The sequence below is a fragment of the Miscanthus floridulus genome, chromosome 8, assembly GCF_019320115.1.
Source record: "Miscanthus floridulus cultivar M001 chromosome 8, ASM1932011v1, whole genome shotgun sequence".
Taxonomy (NCBI): domain Eukaryota; kingdom Viridiplantae; phylum Streptophyta; class Magnoliopsida; order Poales; family Poaceae; genus Miscanthus; species Miscanthus floridulus.
Genome location: NC_089587.1, coordinates 118,827,351 through 118,847,695, shown reverse-complemented (window position 1 = coordinate 118,847,695; position 20,345 = coordinate 118,827,351). Strand labels below are relative to the sequence as shown.

The 20,345-nt window shown below is 45.1% G+C and overlaps 1 protein-coding gene and 2 pseudogenes across 1 annotated transcript; 1 reads left to right on the top strand and 2 right to left on the bottom strand.

Moving 5' to 3' along the window:
• Positions 1-6,249: 6,249 nt before the first annotated feature.
• LOC136469810 (uncharacterized) lies at positions 6,250-8,798 on the bottom strand (annotated as a pseudogene).
• A 1,211-nt stretch (positions 8,799-10,009) lies between these two features.
• LOC136477224 (uncharacterized) lies at positions 10,010-13,371 on the top strand. Its single transcript, XM_066475325.1, has 3 exons — positions 10,010-10,381; positions 11,143-11,380; positions 12,904-13,371. Exons 1-3 carry the CDS (start codon positions 10,097-10,099, stop codon positions 13,041-13,043), a joined length of 663 nt encoding a protein of 220 aa, XP_066331422.1. The 5' UTR covers positions 10,010-10,096; the 3' UTR covers positions 13,044-13,371.
• A 136-nt stretch (positions 13,372-13,507) lies between these two features.
• On the bottom strand, positions 13,508-14,720 carry LOC136477222 (annexin D5-like; annotated as a pseudogene).
• Positions 14,721-20,345: the final 5,625 nt, after the last annotated feature.

Genomic DNA, 20,345 nt, shown 5'->3' with positions numbered 1-20,345 from the left:
AAACGCAGTTTTCCATTCATCTCCAAGTTTCATTCTAATCTAGTGGTAGCCACTTCGCAAGTCAATCTTAGTGAAAATTATAGAACCACACAACTCATCAAGCATGTCGTCTAGCCTAGGAATAGGATGACAATACTGAATAGTAATATTATTGATGGCTCTACAATCAACACACATACGCCAAGTTCCATCTTTCTTAAGAACCAAAAGTACAGGAACGGCACAAGGACTAAGGCTTTCACGTACATACCCATGGTCCAAAAGGTCTTGGACTTGCCACTGAATTTCCTTAGTCTCCTCAGGATTGGTTCGATAGGTAGCACGGTTGGGCAAGGTTGCTCCCAAAATCAAATCAATTTGATGCTCTATTCCTCTCATAGGTGGCAGTCCCGGGGGTATCTCAGCTAGAAAAATATCCTCATACTCCTACAAAAGGTTAGTGACAGCAGGAGGCACCGAGCTAACAATATCATCAAGCGAAAACATAGCTCATTTGCATACCAAAGCATAGCAAATATCATTATCAGAAATTTCAGCAAAGTCACATTTTGTTGCAAGCATAACACCACGCTTCAATTTAATTCCCTCAGCCTTAGAAATAGATGTAGACTTATCCTTTTTAGGTGGGAAAATAGAATTAGCAACTTGCTAATTTTTAGATTGAACTTCATTCAAACTAGCAGTGCGTTCTCTATCAGCTTGTACAATTTGAGCAGGGGTCAAAGGTACCAAAGTAATTTTCTTTCCTTTATGAACAAAAGTGTATTTATTACTCCTACCATGGTGTGTAGCATCATTATCATGTTCCCAAGGATGACCCAATAAAAGTGAACAAGCTTGCATAGGTACCACATCACAATCAATAGAATTAGCATAAGAACCAATGGAAAATAAAACTCTGCAAGTTTGTGTTACCTTTGCTTTACCAGAATCATTTAGCCACTGAATATGGTATGGACGTGGATGTGGGCATGTGGTCAAGCCAAGCTTCTTGACCAAATCAGAACTCGCTAAATTGTTGTAGCTACCTCCATCAATAATGACACGTTCTCAATGGTTGTTGATAACGAAGAAAATCTAGAACAAGTTATGGCGTTGTAGCTTCTCAAGTTGCTAGACTTGTGAGCAAAGCACCCACTATACAATGATGCTCCTATAGTCCACCGTGGCCTCGTCACTAAGGACTTCGCTGTCCTCCTTATCTGCATCTTGGTCTTCTTTATCCTCAATGTCAGAGGTGCTGATGTAACCATCTTCTGTAGCAATATATGTCCACTGACTTGGATAGTCCTTCTGCACATGGCCAATGCCATGGCAATGGTGGCACGGAATGCCCGAAGTGCGTCCCATCGATGCAACGGATGAGGCACTCTTGGTAGGCATCTGCAAAGAATTTTTACCTAAATCTAAAGGTCATGTGGGAGGTGCCTTAGGTGTAGTGGAAACTCTAGAGGCTATTGGTCGCTTGCTCGTTGGTGGAGGCACCCAAAAAGTGATTGGCTTGGTTAGCCCCGAAGATGGTGCCGAGCGTGGCGTGTATGTGGTGCTGACCTTGCTCTTGCTCTGTTGTTCACGCCCCTACAATTCCTTTTCTGCAAGCATAGCAAACTGAAACAACTGGTTGACAGTGTTAAATTCTTTATAATCAACAATGTCCTAAATCTCATGCCTCAAACCCAAATAAAAATGACAAATGGCATCTTTGTTCCCCTCCACAAAACTACAGTGCATCAATCCCTTTTGGAGCTCACCATAGTAATCCTGTACAGATTTATCTCCTTGTTCTAATCGCATCAATTTCTTACGCAAATCTCTATGATAAGGAGGAACAAAGCGATCACGTATAGCTACCTTAAGTTCTTCCCACGTACCAGGTAAAGAATCCTATGCAGCTAGCCCATTCCACCAAATAATGGCAAAATCCTTAAACTCACTAGTTGCTTGTCAAACTCTATGATGCTCAGGCACAAGGTGGGCACTAAACTTTTGTTCTACTGTCATCTCTCAATCAAGATATCCCTCAGCATCATAATGACCCAAAAAAGATGGTATTGTGAACTTAATCTTAGCATAAGGATCATCGGGTACACGATGATTATTACCTTGATGGTGGTGGACACCACCCATACCTATCGTGTTGCGGAGAAGATGTTGTCGTAATCTTGCTTGTCGGAAGGCTGCTCGATCTATGCTCCCAACGGCATCATGCACCGTGTCTTCTGGCAAGAGACCATCAGTGTTGCTGCCAGAGACATCATTGTTGTTGACCGCCACCAATGTTTCCAACTCAGTAACCTTATCGGTTAGCGTGGAAATTCATTTGTCCAATCTCTCCATGTTGTTGCCAATGTTGAGTTCAATGAGTGCATCAGTGACGGCCTTCCTGACGGCCTCATTCATCCTTTTTTGGGCATCCTCTACAACAGCTTGTAGTTGCTCTTGGCTGACACACTCATTGAAACCCTTAGGATTGTTATCTCCAGTCTGATCACCTCCTGCCATTGTAAACACAAAAACAGGAACAAATGGTGAAAGTTATCTCTACCTATGTGGTTGCAGTGGTGTCACTTTTCATAACAAGTGGAAGCGTCTTACCAAGCTCTTACAAATTTCTTACCAACGCAAGCAGTGGGCGATACAACCAGCGGCTGGTTCGTGATACTTGTGAGGTAGGGGTACCGAGATTGCAAAGCCCTTTTTCTGTACGGATCTGAAGAATTTGTGGAGCTTGGAAGGCAAACAAAGAGTAATATGTATATCTGGTACATAAGTCAGTAACAGAAAGTAATGTTGAATTATAGTCTAAAGTACTTGTTCTCGTTGCTGGTCTAAAATGCTCCATGTACCAGGTGTGTAACAAACAAGCAAGTATGGTGAATAGCAAGGAGACAAGTGCGTGAAAAATAAGTGTGGTGGATGGAAATAGCAATACAAACAAGGAACCAGACAGCACACGCTAACACAACTCACTTTGGTCTTCTCTATGTGCTCCTCTAGATATTGTTCCTCTTTTGTCCCTCACTTTTTTCTATTTTTTTGGGTTTGTTGTTGTTTTTTGGGAAATTTTAACTTTTTTATTTTATTTTTTGATATTTTTTCTTCACTTAGGAGCACAAAAGAAGTAACCACAAAAAATATGAGCTTAAACAAGTGAAAGACGTGGCCTGTGGAATTTTCAGAAAACTTGCTCAAAATCGTCAAAAACCTTATGACCACGAAAAGAGGATCTTGTGACCAGTTTTTGACCAATTTAAATTTTCCAACCCTAATAATGCGGGGGATGGACGGATCCAAAAAAAATTTTTGATCGATTTTGATATATGGAATGTCGAAATCGGAGTTCGTATGCGAAAACTAGACCAGTTTTAAGAATTGGCTCCAAATTAGAGGACAAAACAAGAACAATGTGCGTAAAATTGGTCACAATAGCAAAGATTTGATAGAAACGATGGGGGAAAACACATGAACTGGACTCTAACATGACCTAACCAGCAACAAGACTTTGACCAGGACACAAACTCAACACGACGGACTCTGAAACCGAAATATGCAAAGGCTGTGGCGCGGAAGGTTCTAGGACAGAAAAAAAATATGGCACTAGACTATGGGACGAAAGTGAAACACTCAAAACTAGGGGATAAATGTGAACCTGATGATATACCTTAGCTCTGATACCACTTAATGGGGATGGAGATCCCGATCTTCCGTCAGGTAGAGGTAACTATCGTTGTGGCAGAGAATGACACACCGATCCAGCTTAAGATCGAAAGATCAAACCCTGCAATCTTAGCACCACAGCTCCTCTAGTTATCAACCAAGTTATGGACCAAGTTGACCTCGCCAAGAAGGCTAATCCCTGCCTGCGCAACGAAGAACACAAGCAAGAATAAGAAAGAACACAACCAAATTGCAGATGAATGATTAATCTCACGAAGTTGGGGTCTCACAAACCGATAGACGGCAAAACTGTTCTTGACAGATTAATCTAAGCAAAACCCAAACCCTAATGGAGGGACGATGGCTGTTTATGAAGACTCTAGGGTCATGCAAGATCCCTGGATGCGCTCCTAATGGGCCCAAACACGATACATGGTCCAACGGACCAAAAGACAGTGTTGTAGCACCCTAACAGATTCTAGATGCTAAGTTGTGACCATGATTCCCGTTGATTCCGAATAGCTTTTGATGTGAAAACACATGAATTGGCTTCCTTATCAAATGAGCTTTCCATCCATATGTGGATCATTGAAAATGGAGTCCGGATGCGTCCTGGGTGACCGGTTTAAGGCAGACTGGTCCTAGAGGCCGAGGCAGACTCGAAATCATGTTGGACTGGGCCTCCGGTTCCTATTAGACGTTTTTGCTAGTCATCTTCACCTCCACCACATCCTCTAAGTCCTTCATGACCCTCTCCAATGTTCCTAAGAAATATAACATCATTAGGTAGTAGTCTATTCTCAAAAGTATAAAAAGGATCGCTTAAGAACGAGTTCACCTTTAAATTGAGTTGACGCATTGAAGGCCGGGTCGTTAGACCTTGCATGACGGTTGGAGGATCAGCGGGTACATCCAAAGAAGTAATGTCCTCATTAGGTGTTTCCTCTTATTTATAGTTGCGCTTTGGGCCTAGGGGCCGAACCTTTAGGATTCTAAGGGTTGCCGCCGATCATGACAGTTCTTATTTAGGTAGAAATGAATGACGAGTGGGTGGACCAAAAGCTTAACGCTTAATTAATCTCATAATTAAGTTCGGGATTAGCTGAACCGATCACGTTCCAATAGACATTTGTCACTGCAAATGCTTTGGTGACACGTTGCTCCTGTCAAATAATTCTACTTAAGACCTTGTTTGAATACATATATATGCACTTCAATCTACATATGTTGAAGTGGATTGGAGTGATTAAGATGAATACATAGACATTGAAAAAAGGCCTAACCTGATCCAAATGCATTATGCAACAGGGCTTTTTACATATTTACCATTATTACGATCGCCACTTACAGGAATCGCACTCTTAGAATGATGCTTACAAATTTAGCCATTTTAGTTCGCGCTCCTTTCATTTTTACCACTTTCGCCTATGTGGCACGCCAGCTCATGCTGACATGCTAGCACCGGCACGGGAAATGACCCTGCTGCCCTCGGCCATCTTTCAATTAGACGCGCTATTGCCCTCTCCCTTTTCCCCCTCCCCATTTTGTTCACTGCCGCCTCCTTCCTCTGCCCGCCCGCTGCCCCCATCCTACTCGTCTCCACCGCCACGGCCACCACGGACAGCAACCATGTCACATAGGGCGGAGTCATCTAGCTCGAGTAGGCCAGCGAGGAGGCTGAGTTCCGTGGTCGCTAGGTTTGTGGCCTATCCGGTTGGTACAGAAACAGGGCTCCCCTTGATTGTCTGCCCCGATTGCAAGCTTGCTCGTGTGATTGAGCTTTGCGTGGTGCAGGACACTCAAAACAAGGGCCGCAGCTTCTTCAAATGCCCTAGAAATGGGGTGAGTTTTGGTGATTTTCCTTTTTCCTTCATTCTAGCCCTAGCTTGTCTTTTTTTTTTTTTGCACAATTCGCAGCTCTGTAGCTTCTATAGGTTCCAGAAGGCTTATTTTGATGAATTGGTCGACAAGAAGATCATCAGGATCTGCTGTGAGGAGATTGAGGAACTAGTGGAGGAAGGAGGAGAAGAGCACAGTGAAGGCGCCCATCTGGGGGTGGAGGGCTTGAAGGACCTAAAGACTGAGGCACTAGAGAAGAAGCTTGAGAAGATTATGTCAAAAATGAACTATGTCATTGTTTGTCTTGTGGTTGTTGTGTTTGGAGTAGTTTTCAAATCTATGATGACCTAATGTAGTGACTTTGTATGACAATGAACCCTTTTATTTCAATGAAATTGGTTGTCCAGTATGCTTGAATGAATGAGCAGTTAGAATTATGCATTCTCAGTTTCAAATGAATGAGCAGTTGGAGTTGTTTTCAGTGAATGAGCAGTTACAACCAACTTGTAATGAAAAAGAGCAACTGCAAGCTGACATTGAAATAGGGGCTAATTGTTTGCCATTACATTACATAATAAGATGTTCTTGACATTCAAATAGGGGGCTGGTTTGCCATCACATAACTAAGATGTTCTTCACTACCAAAATAAGGGCACCATGCTTACTGTTTCTGTGCCCATTTAAGTACATAACATAAATTACATGCCATTGAATACAAAAGTTCTAGATCATTGCATAAAAGACCATCCATGGTCACTTGGCCTTGGCCTTGCCCTTCCCCTTGTCCTTCTCTCCATTCTTCTTAGGTGGTGGAGTTTTCTTCACTTTAGTTGCTAACTACTTCCTCCTTGGTGTAATTTTCTTCACAGGCTCAGGTTGGACTTCATCTTGTGCAAACAGTGCTCTAATTGGTGTTTCTGGTAGAACAGCTTCCAAAGACATTAGTTCTAGGCCTCTTTCTTCTTCCCTTGCTGCTGCAAATTCATTTCTTGTAGCTTCCATTTCCTCCCTTACTGCTACTTCTGCTAGTTCCCTTACTGCTTCTGCCTTCATTTGTGCTTCCAGGGCCTCCCTCTTAGCTTTTGCTGATGCTTCTCTTGCCAATGCTGCTCTTATTCTTGGAGTTAGTGCTTCATCACCACCAGATGTCTTGGCCTTCTTCCTCCCAACCTTGGCTGGTTTCTTCTTACTTGCTCTCTTCCTACAAAGTGTAGGGTCAGTGGTTATCATTTACAAAAAAACAAAAACAAGTAAATCATAGTTAGAAGGCACCTTTTCTTTGTTCCAGTGTGGGGACACTTCCAGCTACTAGCCCTATGACCATACTCTTTACAGTTTGGGCACCTGACTTGCCTAGTTGCTTTGCTTCCTATCTCCCTTGCTGGTTTCATCCTATTTTTCCTCAATCTTCTAGGCTTTCTTTTTCTGTAGTGGAGGGTGGACTTTGTACCCCTTGGCCACCTCAGGCCATTGATTCCTATCAGTGATGCTTAGAATTATACCTGCATATGCTGCTTGAAACTTGGCCACAGAATAATAGTTGTCCACAAAGGATCCCATGTTAGTGTTCCTCATGCTGGTGATAACTGTCAGTGCATGTGGACATGGTTTACTAGTTAGTTGCCACTGCCTACAAGTGCAAATTTTCTGAGGTAAGTACACAACATGCCTTCTAACTTCTTTATCTTTGTACACCTTAGTGACCTCAGCTTCAATAGGGTGGCCTTTGGACACATGCATGTGACCTAGTCCCCTGGAGGCAGCATTAAGCTGATAGATGACAGCAGGCAATATACCAGGAGGCAATGCTATAGAAATCTTCCTTCTTTTGGCAAACAAGATCATTATCTGCTCTCTAATGGCATCTACCATGCAGTGCACAGGTAGGTCTTTGTGCTCTTTGATCCAAGCATTCCAAGATTCTGCTAGATTGTTATTTATGTAGTCACACTTGATATCAGCAAAGAACTTGCTTCTTGCCCAAAGAAATGGATGGTGCTCATCAAGCCATTTCTGCACCTCTGGACTAGCTGCCAACACTTTGTCAAAGAAGTACTTGAACTTATGTGGGGAATATGCTCTAGCTGCAGGCCGCATATTCTTGCCATACACATCACCTGTGTAGTACTTCTTCATATTCTCCATCAAATGCCTAAAACATTCTCTCCAATCTGCATCTGGAAACACACTTTTTATAGCTGACTCCAAACCCTTGCATGCATCTGTGCAGATTGCTAAGTGCTCCATGGGTCCAATTGCTTTCCTAAGTTGTTCCATAAACCAAACCTAATTGTCTTTTGTCTCAGAGTCAAAGAAGCCAAATGCTAAAGGAAACAGCTAGTTATGACCATCTAGAGCTAAGGCTGCTGGCATGTGGCCATTCCAGGACCCATTCAGAGCAGTGGAGTCTACATTGATATAAGACCTACAGCCATTCAAAAACCATCTATACTTGCTTTGAATGCATAGAAGAATCTGCTAAACCTAACTTTGCCTTCATCATCTATGATAGTGTCTATCTCTACCACACTACCAGGTGATCTCAGTTCTATCTCAGCCTTTATCCTATACAACCAATCGAAAGAATCATTCTACTTACCAAAAAGCTTTTCAGATGCTCTCCTAGTCCCATTGTACACTGTCTGGTAGGGCATGTCAATACCATATTTGAATTTCAACTCCTTTTTCATCTCTGTAGCCCCCATTGATGACTTCTTCTTTAAGAATTGAACTGCTCTCTCTGCCACCCATTTTATTGAGGCCATAGTGTTAGCTTCAACCCTTTGTGTAGATGCACACTTATGATCTTGTTTATTTATTTGAATCTGCATGTACAAAAAAAGCCATACATAGGTATAATTGAAAGGCTTCAAACCACCAGTTCAATGGAGAAGATGCAATGCAAACAAAAACTACAACAAACATGTGTATAAAATTAGAAAATGTACCCTAACACTGTCATCATGTTGGGTTCTAGCTCTAAGTTTCCATGGGCAGCATAGAGCACCACAGCAGACCCTGTATCTTTCTGTGTTTGAATGCTCAGTAACAAGCTCAAACTCCCTTTTTATAGCATATTGTTTAATTGCTAGCCTAAGCTCCTCCATGCTGGGATACACAGTGCCTACACTCATATCAGGATTGTCCCTGTCCCATTCATACAGTGGCTCTTCATGAGCAATGTCATCAACATCAACAGCTGCTGCATTCATGTCTTCATGCATCTGTGCTGACATAGCTGGAATTGGCACCTCTTGTGTACCATGTTCTTCCTCTCTTGCCTCAGCTTCCTTGAATCCCATAGCCTCATATATCTGATCCTCATCAACAAGCTATGTAGCAGTACTATCATCTTTAGGGTTCTCTTGAATGGTTAGAATGCTCCAATCAACTACTACTACAGGTTGTTCATCATGAGGGGGGGGTGGGGTGCTACAAGTATCACCATAGCCTTCAACATCATTAGGCTCTGCACTATGTTCATTAGTCACACCAGAGACACATCTAGCTCTAGAAGCAGCTGAACTAGCATTGTCATTACACACACCTTTCTTGACAACATCAACTGTAAGAAAAGCCACCCTCTCATCCCAGTGGTCCTTAATCATTTGCTGCACATGTTCATCCCTCCTAAGCTTCTACTCAGAGCTAGTCTCTTGGTCTACAACCCAGACTGCAAGTGTTTGAGAAGGCCCCCAGATAGTCTTTGTTGATAAATCATCATGGAATTTAGCAAGAGAATACTGATCGTTCCTATCAAACCAGATGTCATGCTGCTACTCTGCCATGACCACTGGACCATATTCATCAGCAACATATGAACCAACCTTAACAACTAGCCTAAATGCACTGCCAGGATCAATCTTGGCATCATCATAGACATAAAAAAACATGAGCAAGTACAGACTAAGTACTACACACCTACTGTGGTAAAGTGCTTACCAAGGAGGGCAATCACCAGTGGCCATTGCAACACGAATCAGATGGAGACGTACTACATCAATCGCCTATGAAGAAAATAGCAGAGCAAGACGAAATCAGCGAACATTAACCTAATCTCTAACCCTACTCGGCGCAGGCTCTGTGTCCCCGTTACGAAGTAGGGCACGCACCTTCGATCCGTCGATGATGGATGTGCTGAAGAACACCAAGGTTGCCGTCCGTGGTGGCCGTGGCGGTGGAGACGAGTAGAATGGGGGCAGCGGGCGGGCAGAGGAAGGAGGCGGCGGCGAACGAAATGGGGAGGGGGAAAAGGGAGAGGGCAACGGCGCGTCTAATTGAAAGATGGCCGAGGACAGCGGGGTCATTTCCCGTGCCGGTGCCAGCGTGTCGGCACGAGTTGACGTGCTACATAGGTGAAAGTGGTAAAAATGAAAGGAGCGCGAACTAAAACGGCTAAATTTGTAAGCGTTATTCTAAGAGTGCGATTCCTGTAAGCGGCGATCATAATAATGGTAAATATGTAAAAAGCCCCTACAACGGTAGTGTGGGACCCGCTCCTGTGCACGGAGTATACCCTCATCCGTTCCCGTTCCCCTCGCTGACGCTGCCCAGTTGCATTGACTCCTCCCCGGTCCCCCGCCGCCCTCCCCCTCCGGCCATGGATGTGGACGGGCCCACCCCCGCCAAGCCCGCCTCGAACGGCGAGGCCCCCTCCGGCGCCCGCGAGGTGGACGTCGGCGAGGAGGAGGACACGCTCGCCGGCGTCCTCCGCAGCTACGTCGACGGCGTCTGGTACCCCGACGACGAGCCGCTGCTACGGCGGCTCCGGGCGGCGTCCTGCGAGGCCGCGCCGCGGCTGAGGGGCGCGTCCCGGAACTCCGCGCGGGACCTGCTCGAGTGGACCAGGCGGGGCAGCGGCCTCCGCGCCATCCTCGTCATCTCGGTGGGCCCCACGCCTCCTTGATCCGTCACATAAGCATGGGTTTTCCTTGCCCTGTTTACTACTAAATCTGACTCGATGTTCTGTAATTCATTCATTGTTTGCGCGACTTGAACAAGTCTTTATAGGTGATTGCTTAGCAGTACACTTGTTTTAGTCTGTGCTTCAGTCAATAGGATTACTGTGTCATAGTCGCCATTGCAATGTTGGTTTAGATTGGTACTTTTTAGGTCTCAGGGGCCAAAATGTTTACAAAATCTGTTGAGGGAAATGAAGAATAGACTGAATTGTAATCCCTCTTGTCCTGAGATATAATAGGATCAAGTTTGCCCTAAATCAAACTACCTTAAGTTTAACTAAATTTACAAAAAAAAAATGTATTAACATCTACAACCTCAAATAGATAAACTATAAAAATAGATTTCATAGGGTATCAGGATTTTTAATAGTGCTCATTTAATATCATAAATATTATTGGTTGTTTCTTAAAAAAAACTTATCAAACTTAGGTTAGTTTGACTTCAGACAACTCAAAATCCACTGCATTTCTAGGTGGAGGGAGCATGTGTAAGTGGAAACAAAAACATGGTAGATTACTTTCACTAGCAATACAACATGGTAGATTGCTTTTGCGTGCAGTTTTGATCCCATATAAACTCTTACATGATATCTCGCCTATAGTTTGGCATCCATTTTAGGAATTCTTGAAATTTCTTAGTAAATACTGTAGATTTTCCTCATTTTGCCCTTTTCTGATGTGGCAGGTCGGGGCAATCACGCTTATAGCATTGACTGGCCTTCTGATCTTCATGTTCTTCCTGCTGGTTGCCACTGCTAATGCAATCATCGTCTCAGTCCTGATGTCACTGGCTGCTGCCGGAGGATTCTTGGCTATCTTCTTTGCTTGCTTAGTTGCAGTGTATATTGGAGCAGTATCAGTTGCTATCTTTGCCATTTCTGCGACTGTCATCTCAGCAGTTGTTGGAGTTATGATTGCTACAGGTAAATCATCTATATTCCCCTATAAAAGATTGTACTGCTGTTGAAATATTAATATGCAATCGACCTTCAGGCATAATATAAAACCTTAAAGACTTTACCTGAATCTCCAACCATTATAGAAGATGCTCTGCACTTCTGCGTCTGAAATTAATTTAGTCAATGTTAATACGGTGAAACTGTAACAAATGTGTCTCTTTTCAACTGAATTATCATCTCAATCTATGCACTTGCCCATGTAATAAAGTTAGATCAGGAATCAGAAAATTAGTATTGGCTACTTCCCACAGGGTGCCTACGTGCTCATCTTAGCATCAGAATCAGAATAGAGTCATGAACGCATTAAATCAACAATTAAGGAGAACCAAATGTTGGTTGCCCATTGTTATATGCTTAACAGTAAATTGACTCTTTTGTATTAATATTTTAAGATCTTTTAAGAACAATGATGATTGATGACTAACAATGGAAGAAGTAAGAAGTTATTGTGCTATATGGTTTCAGTGACAATGAGTATGCTTCCTAATTCATTAGGACAATCACATAAAAACGTCTGTACTATGTAATTTTGGTGATTTGTTTATAAGTTGTGCTTGTTTTCCTTGACATTGTGGTCACTACTAACTAGGAGAACCATGTAGAGACATCTATATATTGTAACTTTGGTGAATTATTGATACCACTTCCGGTTTTCTCTTTAACATTCTGTTTTTCTACAATTAGGAGAACCATGTAGAGGCATTTAAACTAGTTCATAAAAGCTTTTGAAATCTCATTACAATTCGTTGAAGAAACAAGTGTTAAATAGAGTTGAAGAGATTCTACTGCAAAATGCAAATAATTACATTATGTTCCTCCTTTAATGTTGGGTCAGCATCTAAGATGTGATGAAAGGTATGAACTTGCAAAACTAAAGATTTTCAAAGGTATTATCAGGAAAAAGTAGCAGAACTGAAATTCTGGAAGAATTATGAATGCAACAGTTAACATTTTAAAACTTGTGAATGAAAAATGTAGGTGAGGTCAATTTACTGCATGTCAAATTGAGTTTCCAATTTCCACCTTGTCCATCCCAAGAAAAGAGTTTCATTTCTTATAAATCATTTCCTCCACACGACTTCCTGAAAGGCTATATCAAATTGATAGTCTTGGATCTCTTGTCAATTTCACCTTCTTTTTACTTTAGGAGAGGAAGTAGTCACAACAGCACCGTCTCCACAAATTAGTGGAGAATAAGTAGACATCAAACTAGATCCCCTGGATAATGGGGAATAAAGTGGCATAGCTTTAGCAAAAATAGCTGCAGTTACGATTCTCTCTTTATAAATTTCATAGAGATTGTGATGCCCAATATCTAGAAGGGTAAAGCACGGAAAAATCTGTCTTGACAAAGCAGTTTCCTTGCAGCAAGAATACTCTTTTGAGATTTGTTGGGGGAGTAGCATATCTTTGCCTTCTGAGTCTGAGGACCTGCTTTGTATCACGTGTGCATTGTGCTAATGTTGAGAAAACGCATCCTACTGCAGGTTGGGTTGGGTTCTTCTGGATGATCTGGTTCGCCGCAAGGAAGAGCTTGGACCTGACGAAGCACTCTATCGGCGTGACGAGCTCGGCGATCCAATCATACTCGGCGTCCGGGCATGTGAACCAGAAGCCAGTCGACTGAGGCTAGCTGGTTGCGTCCTGTATGAAGCCCTCGGGTCTATCTATGTGAATTACGGTTTGGCTGTTTGTAAGAGTGTAGGAGACAGACATGTTTGTTGCGGCAGCTCTGTTTCTCTCGGCGACTAGCTGTATTAATACTAGCTCTGAACTTTGGCAGCCTGTACGTTTGGCATGGCGGCCAATGCTGTTCTTTCTGTATGGGATAGTGAGCAGATGAACTTTGTAGTGAATGAATAGACACCGCTACCTGTGCAGGTATGCAGTATGTACATGTCCTTCATGAGTTGATCATAATAATTCCATTGTCTTTGTTAATAGGGACATACACATTTTGAGTTGTCAAACCATTATTCGAACAACTATCCCAAGAATACAAGTAGGAGTATTTACAAGGCAAGGAACATTTCCATGGATGGAGTTAACAGGATCGGAATAGCAAGCACACACACGATGCGATGGCTAAGAACGCTGGAAAGCATGCAGCAGCAGCCACACCGATTTTGGTATTCAGTAGGTGCGGTCGCGGCCGACGAGGGAGAGGAGGAAGGTGCGGTAGTTGCCGGACGTCTCGGCGTGGATGGCGTCGGCGAGCGATCGCTTGTACATCCGGTGGTACTCCGCCTTGATGAACTGCATGTCGATCTCGGCCCTGGTGACGACGACCCGGATGAGCGCCGAGTCCGAGGTGCCCAGCCCCTTCATGGCCTTGTGCAGCACCCTAGCGAAGTACCTGGCGGGGCTGTCGGCGCATCGCAGCACGGTGAGGAGGCCGAAGCAAAAGTTGCCCGACGTCTCGCTCTTGACGGCGCTTTCCAGGGATCGGTCGTACATGTGGTGGTACGCGCGCGCCACGGCCGCCATGTGCGCCCAGCTCCGCTCGCTGAAGACGCGGATGAAGGCGCGCTCGTCCGTCCCCAGCCGCCGCTCACCGGCCCTGTAGAGGTCGCGCGCGTCCAGCGCCACCGCCGCCGGGTCCACCACCTCGCCGGGGCCGCCCTCGGCCAGCGGGACGGCCAGGTACGTGAGCAGGAGCCGCTGGTGGTCGCCGGAGGTCCGCTCGGTCAAGTCGTGCTCGACGAGGCAGCTGAACCTGGCGCGGTACGCCTGGCGCACGACCCGCAGCTGCGACGGCGTCCGGGAGCAGACCACCTCCGTGGCGGCGCGCAGGTCGGTGACGTCGCCCGTCAGGGCCTGCTTCAGGATGGTGGCGTCGCGCGTTGCCGGGTCCAGGACCCACAGCAGCATGGCGCGCTTGTGGTTGCCGCTCAGCTCCGACGCGATGCGACGGGCAAGGTCCTGGTTGAACACGGTACTCCTGGCTGATCGCCGCGCGCTGCGCCGCGTCGCGGTGCGCCAGGATGCTGATCACCGTCGTGCTGTCGCACCCGAACCCTTGGAACGCCTTGTGGAGGTCGATTCGCGTCCTGCCGTGGCCACGTCGGCACCGGCGGCACCGTCAGGCTCGCCATCCCTGTCTGTCCCTGCTAGCTGGTGTCGAGTGCTCGAGCGAGCTCTGCCTCTGCCGCACGGGTCGGGGGCAGCAAGCCGTCTCCGCTGGTGAGTGGAGTGATGATGATGACCCTCCTTCCTCGCACACGGGCATTTTAAAGCAAGCGGCGCGAGAGAGATGCGGTGATTCCGGGCGATGGCGGCCGTGGGATGGACGACCGCATCCGATCGACGCGGGTGGTGGGTGCCCACGCCACTATCACGGTATCAGTCGCCGGGACGCCGGAAGAAAACACTAAAAATTAGAGCATCTCCTAGATCCTTAAATATTCCTTCTAAACACTCTATGTTTACCAGTTCCTAGAAGATATTGTAAGAAAAAAAAACATCTATGATAGTTTCTAATATTTAACTTTAAAAAATTAAATGTCGGTCCACTTGGGTTTTTTTTTTTTGCGGTCTTTCTTTCTTCTTTTTTTTCGCGCAAACTCATCGTGGCCGCGCGTGCCAACGCCGCCGCCGCCTCCTTCCGTCGTGTCGCCCTAGGCTGCACCTCCCAGGCAGCGGTGGCCTCCTCCCAGCACAGGCTAGCTGCAGGCATCAGGCGGTCACGTCAAAAGCACATGAGCAGGCAACATCTGCCGCCCAACCAGTGGTAGCAGACAGCGGCAAGCACAGAAAGCGGCAGTAGCAGTAGCAGACACCGACAGTAGTTGCCGCCTTGCCGGTCATCAAGTAGCAACAGGTAGCCATCAGTACCAGGAACAACAGGTAGGCGCCGGCGATGATCTCCTTATCGTTCGCGCGGGGAGGCGAAGGAAACCAAGCGAGAGTCACAAGGATACGCGTGACTCTACGACGCTTAAAATTATGCAGAAAAGGAGATTTTTTTCAACTCCTAAAATAGCAGGAGATAGTATTAGAAGTTGTTAGAGAGAATTTTTTTTATCTTTTTAAAATTTAAGGATTAGGAGGAGATTTAGGGCACTATCGGAGTTGCTCTTAGGACAACCAAAACAATGGATGCCTCCTTATCCCGAGCATCTCCGCGCCATGCAGCCACCAGCCATGGCCTGCCCGACTTTCGGTTGATGCTTGCTTGACGGACCGGTGTGGCGCCCATGAAAGATTCGACCTTGCGCCAATTAGCTGCAGGTGATGCACGTTTGAGTGAAAAGAAGAAATCTGGTAGAATGATTGATTTTTTGGTAAACAACCTGGGGTAAACTTTGAGTCTCGTTGCTTAGCAATATAAAACATTTCACTTTAAAACATGTCTTGTACGTGCTGCAGTTTTGTGGAGTATATGAGAAATGCGATGTTTTCAGGATGCAGTTTGGTCAGATGTGAAGGTGACGCTAACTCCAATTGTTACTACCTTTTATTTTCGTGAATAAATGAACTAAAGCGAAATGAAAAATATGTGATTTTTTTTAGAATTTTTTTTTTATGCACGAGGGCTTTGCACTCTGTAGGCCTTTCGGCATCTCAGGAGTTGCGCGGGTCAAAAGCTAGGTTGGGTCGGACCATTATTCCTGCCAGAGTTGGGCCGGATACCATGGGGCGTCAACGTGCGCTGTAGCTAGAGAGAGAGAGAAATAAAAAGTCTCGTCATTTTTATATATCTAGAAAAAAGTATTGAGTCTTAAACCAAAGATAACTTCTCCTGGGCTGCTGCAAATTGTTTGAATATCTGACCTATATACCATTATATAAAATAACATCCCAACCTTTACATGCCAACGATGATTAGTCAACACATTAGAGTTTATCTAGCCACTTCAATCCGCCACAATCCACATATATTGCGATACAAAATCAACTAGTTTTTCACCATATCCACCCTAATACATATAGATTGAGTTAGGTTAGAGTGTAGCTAAACGAAATCTTAGGTGGGCCATAAATTACAATGGTGTAACGTACAATGAGGGGCTTTGGTTTGGACTCCTCGTCCTAGCTAGTTTTGGTGAAGACGGTTGTGCCATTCAACTTCCTTCAACCACCACACCCTGGGCATTATGGTATGCGAAAGCATCTAGGCCCCTAGTTGGGTTTTAGTGATTAATGACAATACATGATTACTATGACTAACGTGTGTTTTGCAGAGGCAATTAAGTTAGGTCACGGTAATGGAGATCGATTGGGCTATCATGGTGGTCATACCTAGGGATGAAAACGGTACGGATATTTTCCGACCGCATTTGAAACCAAATCCGTTTAGAGGGGTTGAGATCTGTCCGTATCCGAATCCGGATATCCAACATCCGATGCTGTATCCGTATCCGAATACTCAAATCGCATATTTATGATGTCGATATCCAATCGTATCCTATCCGACATAGTTGACACTATCCGTATTCAAATCCGAATCCGGACAAAAATATGAAAACAAATATAATATCGGTGATATCCGTCCGTATCCGATCCGTTTTCATCCCTAGTCATACCCTTACGATGGAAATCGTTTCGGTTTTCAAAGGATAGACGACAAGGTTAAGGATGGACTAGCTCTAAGTATCGATTGGAGTTGAAGAGACACTTAGAGTAGTTTATGACTTTGTTTTTCCTTTGGCTGTACTATTAGGGCCTGTTTGGAACACGGTTTTTTCAAAGGAAAAGTGAAGGAAATCAAAATGGAGGAAAGGAAGATGGTCATAGCGTTTGGAACAAAGGAAACCAACGAATCCTTTCCTTTGGAATACTGTAGCGACAATGTGATTTCACGGGAAAAAAACATCTGCTCCTGCCTCTGGTTTTTTGATCCTGCGCGGTTATCGTCTGCTGGGTGGAGAAGATTCCTGTGTTATAAATTCCTGTGTTCCAAACAGCCTAAATTTTCTGTTCCTGTGTTTTGAAATCCTATAGTTTTTCACTTTTCATCATACCTTATTCCTACGTTTTTTTCTATTCCTGTGTTTTGGTTTCCTTCGTTCCAAACAGGCCCTTAAGGGGGTATGGACGGGTAGCTTGAGCTAGGTGAGTCTAGTGGGTTAGGTGTGGTGCACAATTGCTAAACCTAGCACTAGTTAGCTCCTAAAAAGCCCTTAGATCCATTGGAGCAAACTCCATTCACATATGATCGAGAGTTGGAAGTGAATGGAGGGTCAAATACTGACCGGATGCTGGCTTCAGTGTGACCGGACGCTGGTACAAAGTCCGGTCAGTTCATTTGATCAAGGTAAAGTCGTCTAGAAGTGACCAGACACTAAGAGGTGAGTGACCGGACGCTGAGGGCCAGCGTCCGATCGACTCCAGTAAGGTTCCAGAGAGGAAAAATCATGACCGGACGCTGTCTAGCGTCTGGTCACCACTTGATCACTGGAGTTCAGGGTGAACTGACCGGAGTGTCCGATCACCCCGCAGAGGCACATAACGGTTTATTTTTCAGCCATGGTTATAAATACTTCCTCCATTCGTGTGTGCGGGTACTTTTGCTCATTTCAACAGCTGAGAAACACCTTTGTGAGTGCCAAGAAGAGCAAGGTCCTAGTGAGGTGATTAAGATTTGAGAATCCCAAAGAGAGCCCTCATTAGTGAGATCAAGAATAGTAAAGTGTGCATCCACCCTTCTCATTACGCTTGTCGTGGTCAAGTGAGAATTCATACTTGTTACTCTTGGTGATCGCCACCACCTAAATGGTTTGGTGGTGATTGGAAGCTTGGTAATCATCTGGCGGAGCTTGTGGATGACCCAACTCAAGTTGTGAGTGGTTGTGGGTGATTTACCGCGATGGAGTGTCGAAGAATCAACCTGTAGAGAGCACTTGATCCTTGCGCGGATCAAGGGGGAGCTACACCCTTACGCGGGTGCTCCAACGAGGACTAGTGGGGAGTGACGACTCTCCAATACCTCGGCAAAATATCGCCGCGTTCCTCCTTCTCTCTTTACTTTAAGCATTTACTTTGAGCAATTCAATTCTTGTCATTTATATTCATAGAATTATCATGTTAGAGTAGGATTAGAATATAGGCTGCTAAACTTTTGTGCATTAAGATCAATAGAAACACTTTCTAGGCACAAGGGGTTAATTGGGCTAACCGTAGGGTTTAATTATTGCAAATAAAATTAGAATTACCCTAATTCACCCCCCCCCTCTTGGGCATCTTGATCCTTTCAGTATGGTGTCAAGCTCTTTGTAACACCTCGGGTGTTAGCCTTGCATAACTTGACTTGCATAACATGAGCATGATCATCAAGCATTCATAAACAAGCATTTACAATTGAAACATTGGATTGAAATATCTGCAACATTTGCTTGTTATCGCATGTTTCTTTGAACATATGCAACTTTTCTCATTATTTCATGTCTCCATGTGTATATGCATATGATCATGAGTGTATACATGTAGATGGTTGATTTGAGTCACCAAAATATATTGGCAATACATAGGTTAGCAAATGGAACATAGTTCATGAATGTCATTTCCCATGATCAAGCCTTAAGTCAGGTTTCATGTGATTACACTAAATAGCTCTATGAGTGACTACTACATGAAATGATTGAATGACCTTGCAAATTGCTTAAACATGTTTAGAGTATCATTATGAACAACTTTGATATTCATGGTTAGGGGTAAATAGGTCATTAAGCCATGGTTTGAAGCACACCACTCTTTAAATGTGACATGTTTGACCAATTTTGAACTAGGTGTTAGAGACCTTGCATGGAGGAGATCACTAAAGCAAAGTTGTAGTATTTGCTATAAGGAACAACTTTTATTTTTGGGTCATTGACTGATTTAGCTTCTAACATGCTTGAATTGGTCTCACAAGAATCAGCAAAATCAACATTTCAACACTTATGAAATTTTCTAAGTCTTTGTTCGACTGACAGCCTGACAAACCCATCTTGGTGATGACATTACTCGTTATTGGTTGAGAATTAGAGCATGATCTTTGAACAAGAATTGTAGAGGGCACTTAGGGCTACAAATTTTGTTTTGGAATCATTCACTGGTTTGCTTTGCATCGAGAGATAATTCAAACGAAAAACCGGCTGTCAGGCGCCCCTTTTAGTTTCTGAATCAACTGAATCGGGATGGGTGGCCGACCGGCGTCAGTCGTCGTGCGCCGTGTGGTGGATGGCAACGGCCGCGCGTCACCGGCGTCTCGCCGTGTGTGGCCAGGGCAGGCCAGTGTGCGCCCTCACCTCTCCAGCACCCGCCCGCACTCAGCCGCGCCTCCATTTCACTTTTTCCCGGCTCTCCTTCGCCGTCCACTTGCCCGTAGCAGCTGCAGCCTCGGCACCACAGCGCCGCCGTCGTCGTTGATGGCACAAGCCACGCCTAGCTCCTCCATCCCCACCGCAGCCCTCCACCAGTCTCCCTAGCAACCTACCGCATCCAACCATGTCCACGGTTTGAGCTTAGGTAAGCTCCAGCCCCGCGCACCGCCTCACCGGAGCTCCGCCGCCACCTCCGTCACCGTGGTCCCACCTTAACCAGACCACCCCAGGCCATGATAGAGCGCTAGCTAGGTCCGCCGTAGCTCTGTGATGCTCGGCGTAGCGCTTGATTGAGTCACCGTAGCTTCCACTGGCGTCTCACCATCGACCCGCACCTCCGCCCCGCCATGGCCGCCGCCGCCATTGCTAGCATCCGACGAGAAGTCCCACCAAGTAGTGCATTGTGTGCGCGAAGTTGAGTAGATCATCGTGTGATGATGTCACCGCTGGCAAGTTCGCCGTCAGGCGAGCTTTGGCCGCGCCACCGTAGCGCAGCGTAGCTGCCCTATTTCGGGTCGATGACATGTGGGGTCCTCTGACCGACGGGTCCCACCGGTCAGCGACAGCAGGAGATAGGATAGGTCATTTGATTCTAGATTTTGAATTGTTTTGTGATTTTTATATCT

Excerpts from the sequence above, each read along its gene's own strand:
- LOC136477224 (XM_066475325.1), top strand. The coding sequence starts at position 10,097 with ATGGATGTGGACGGGCCCACCCCCGCCAAGCCCGCCTCGAACGGCGAG. Across the intron at positions 10,382-11,142 it reads GCGCCATCCTCGTCATCTCG|GTCGGGGCAATCACGCTTAT; the intron begins GTGGGCCCCACG and ends CTGATGTGGCAG. Across the intron at positions 11,381-12,903 it reads TGGAGTTATGATTGCTACAG|GTTGGGTTGGGTTCTTCTGG; the intron begins GTAAATCATCTA and ends ATCCTACTGCAG.